The 2647-nt window shown below is 39.1% G+C and overlaps 1 protein-coding gene across 1 annotated transcript; it reads left to right on the forward strand.

The window, feature by feature from the left end:
* Positions 1 to 755: 755 nt before the first annotated feature.
* Positions 756 to 2641, forward strand: LOC107578494 (microsomal glutathione S-transferase 1-like). The gene is made up of 4 exons (XM_016264445.1): positions 756 to 949; positions 1694 to 1819; positions 1913 to 2007; positions 2091 to 2641. Exons 2-4 carry the CDS (start codon positions 1694 to 1696, stop codon positions 2335 to 2337), a joined length of 468 nt encoding a protein of 155 aa, XP_016119931.1. The 5' UTR covers positions 756 to 949; the 3' UTR covers positions 2338 to 2641.
* Positions 2642 to 2647: the final 6 nt, after the last annotated feature.

Consider the following 2647-nt stretch of genomic DNA (forward strand, 5'->3'; position numbering starts at 1 on the left):
CCCCCCCCCCCCCCCCCCCCCCTCCCTTCCTTGTTACATAACGTGACAAACAGGCTTAGGAAGTCACCCATAAAATGCAAGCTTGTACTTGCCAGCAGTGTTACGAACTGTAGAAGGAATCAGCAGTTATGTTTGATTTGGCTGGAAGACCTTCCTAGGATTAATCATTGATCCACAAGACTCCAAAGTATTAACCTGCTAACTTTACATTACTACAAGAAAAGAAAGCAGTAGAAAGGAGCAATGGGCTGGCTTTGGTTCAAGTAGGCTGTCTATAGCCTACGTGAATTTACGCAATAACTAAGCTCGACTATTTCAGATTTCAAAGCACTGACAAGCACTTGCACTAATGTTGATATTTTGCATTATCACAATGACTCTGCATTAAATGGAGGGCTGCTATCTACTTGAGGGTGCAAAGACCAGTTTGGGAGACATTACAAAATAAGGTCAAAGTTAATTTATGAAATGCAAAACGGTGCAGAAAGCAACATTTCTGATGTTTCATGTATGTGTGTGTTTTATATTGGTTTTAGTGTTTATTAAATAGACTAACATAATGCACAACTTACACATGCAGTGTGACAATACTGGTGCATGTTGTCACAAAAGAGCAATGTGTGTTCAATCAACTGTATTTTTTTTTCCTGTGCCATATTTTTAGAAATAGCTTCAAGACTTGTGCTTAAGGAGTTATCAAACTCAACCTGAGAGAGATTGGCGATTGCATTCACTTTTGATAGGCTATATTTAATAATTTATTTCCTGAACCTTGCTATATGCGCTACCGTTTAAACTACAGCGACGTCCCCGAGGAACTTTTACCTCCGTGTGAATATTGCGCAAAAATCCCGTTGCATTAGAATAGCAGTTCGTGTTATTCTGACACGACCACCACCTCACGTTAGTTCAGGAGTGAAACGCTGTGAAACCGAGTGGCCTCAAAAAGGTGAGAAACGCATCAAAACGCTAATATTGCGGCTTAGACGTCTCTTTAACGTCCTGCTCTTGTACTTTTGTTTGTTTCTTGTTCATATTAAGGCTATATGAAGCGCCTTATCATACACTTTTGACATTCCAAAGAGACCGCCTTGGGCGTCCTAGTTCGCTCTGTTGTTTCCTTTATAGCTACTCTTAAACAAACAAATCGACAAATATATTCACAAACTATATATGATGCAACAATATTAAACATCCGTAATTTAAAATCCTTTCAATTGTGCGACATAATCAGTATTAAATGCGATATTTTGCTCTGTTCATGTAGGCTACCTCAGCTATACTAAATCCAGATTTAAAAGGACAAACTGCCATACGCCTGTTTTAAAGAAATATTTGCTGATAACTGTCTTTGTGAATTTTTTGTCCATTTTCGGTAAAGAAAGTTCGATAAATACCACATCGTTTTTAATTTGGAGCTAGGCTGTGATACCGACAAGGTGCTAGAAAATCCAGTTTAAACTGGTAGCTGTTTTGGAACATGGTTTTTTGAGCTAGTTCAAGCTGGGATACATTGGCCAAATTAGTTTGGTTGGGCAATAGGAGTGGTGATATGAGATATTTCGTATCACATTAACCAGTATGTGATATTGCTATCAAACTAAAGAAAGAAATTGTCTTTATATTTTTGATGTAATTATTTATGTTTGCTATTTGTTGTTTCCCATTTGTATTCACTGCTGTTTGAATAAAGATGGCAGAAGTTGTACACATGATTGACAGCGAGGTTTTCCTGGCCTTCTCCACATATGCAACCATAGTCGTCCTCAAAATGATGCTCATGAGCTTCCTGACCTCATATTTTCGCTTGACAAAACAGGTATGCTATTTATTGTGCTCAATTTACTGCTTATGCAACCTGCATTCTATATTTTTCAATGGGCTGTCAAGCACTTATTTTCTCCTCTTTTAGGCTTTTTCAAACTTGGAGGACACCACCTTGGTGAAGACCACAGAAGACAGGAAGAGGCTGGTCAGGGTTGATCCGGATGTGGAAAGAGTGCGACGGTAAACATATTTGGTTTTATGTGAGCAATGAAGGTGATACTGATATTGTCTCTTTTTCTGATGCCTTTGCTCTTGAATCACAGGTGCCATCTAAATGACCTGGAAAACATTGTTCCCTTTGTGGTGATCGGTCTTCTGTATGCTCTCACGGGGCCAGATCTCTCCACGGCTCTGTTGCACTTCCGGGTGTTTGTAGGGTCACGTTTCGTCCACACAGTGGCCTATGTGATGGCTCTGCCCCAGCCTACTAGAGGTCTGACCTTTGGTGTGGGGCTGTTCACAACTTTTTCTATGGCTTACCGGGTGCTCACCACAGCACTTTTTCTCTAATGGATAGCATTCACTTCATTTAAAACCATTTAGTTTGAGTTGACATGCTTTTCTACAATGTTCCGTGAAAGAAATGTGTTGAGGAACCAATTATAATGTTGTTTTTGTGTTTTCTATTGGCTTTCAGTACCACATGAATGCACTTTATAGTGTGAATGAAAACTAAACATATGGCCTAATACTGCTGATAATATTTAATTAATGTAATCTTTAACTCCTTACACACATTTCAGGACGAGTCTAAAGCTTTGACCCGTACTGTACACTGTGAACAGACATTTGATTTTTGTTACTTATTAATCACGATAAG

Source organism: Sinocyclocheilus grahami, unplaced genomic scaffold (assembly GCF_001515645.1).
Source record: "Sinocyclocheilus grahami isolate Dianchi unplaced genomic scaffold, SAMN03320097.WGS_v1.1 scaffold10518.1, whole genome shotgun sequence".
NCBI lineage: Eukaryota > Metazoa > Chordata > Actinopteri > Cypriniformes > Cyprinidae > Sinocyclocheilus > Sinocyclocheilus grahami.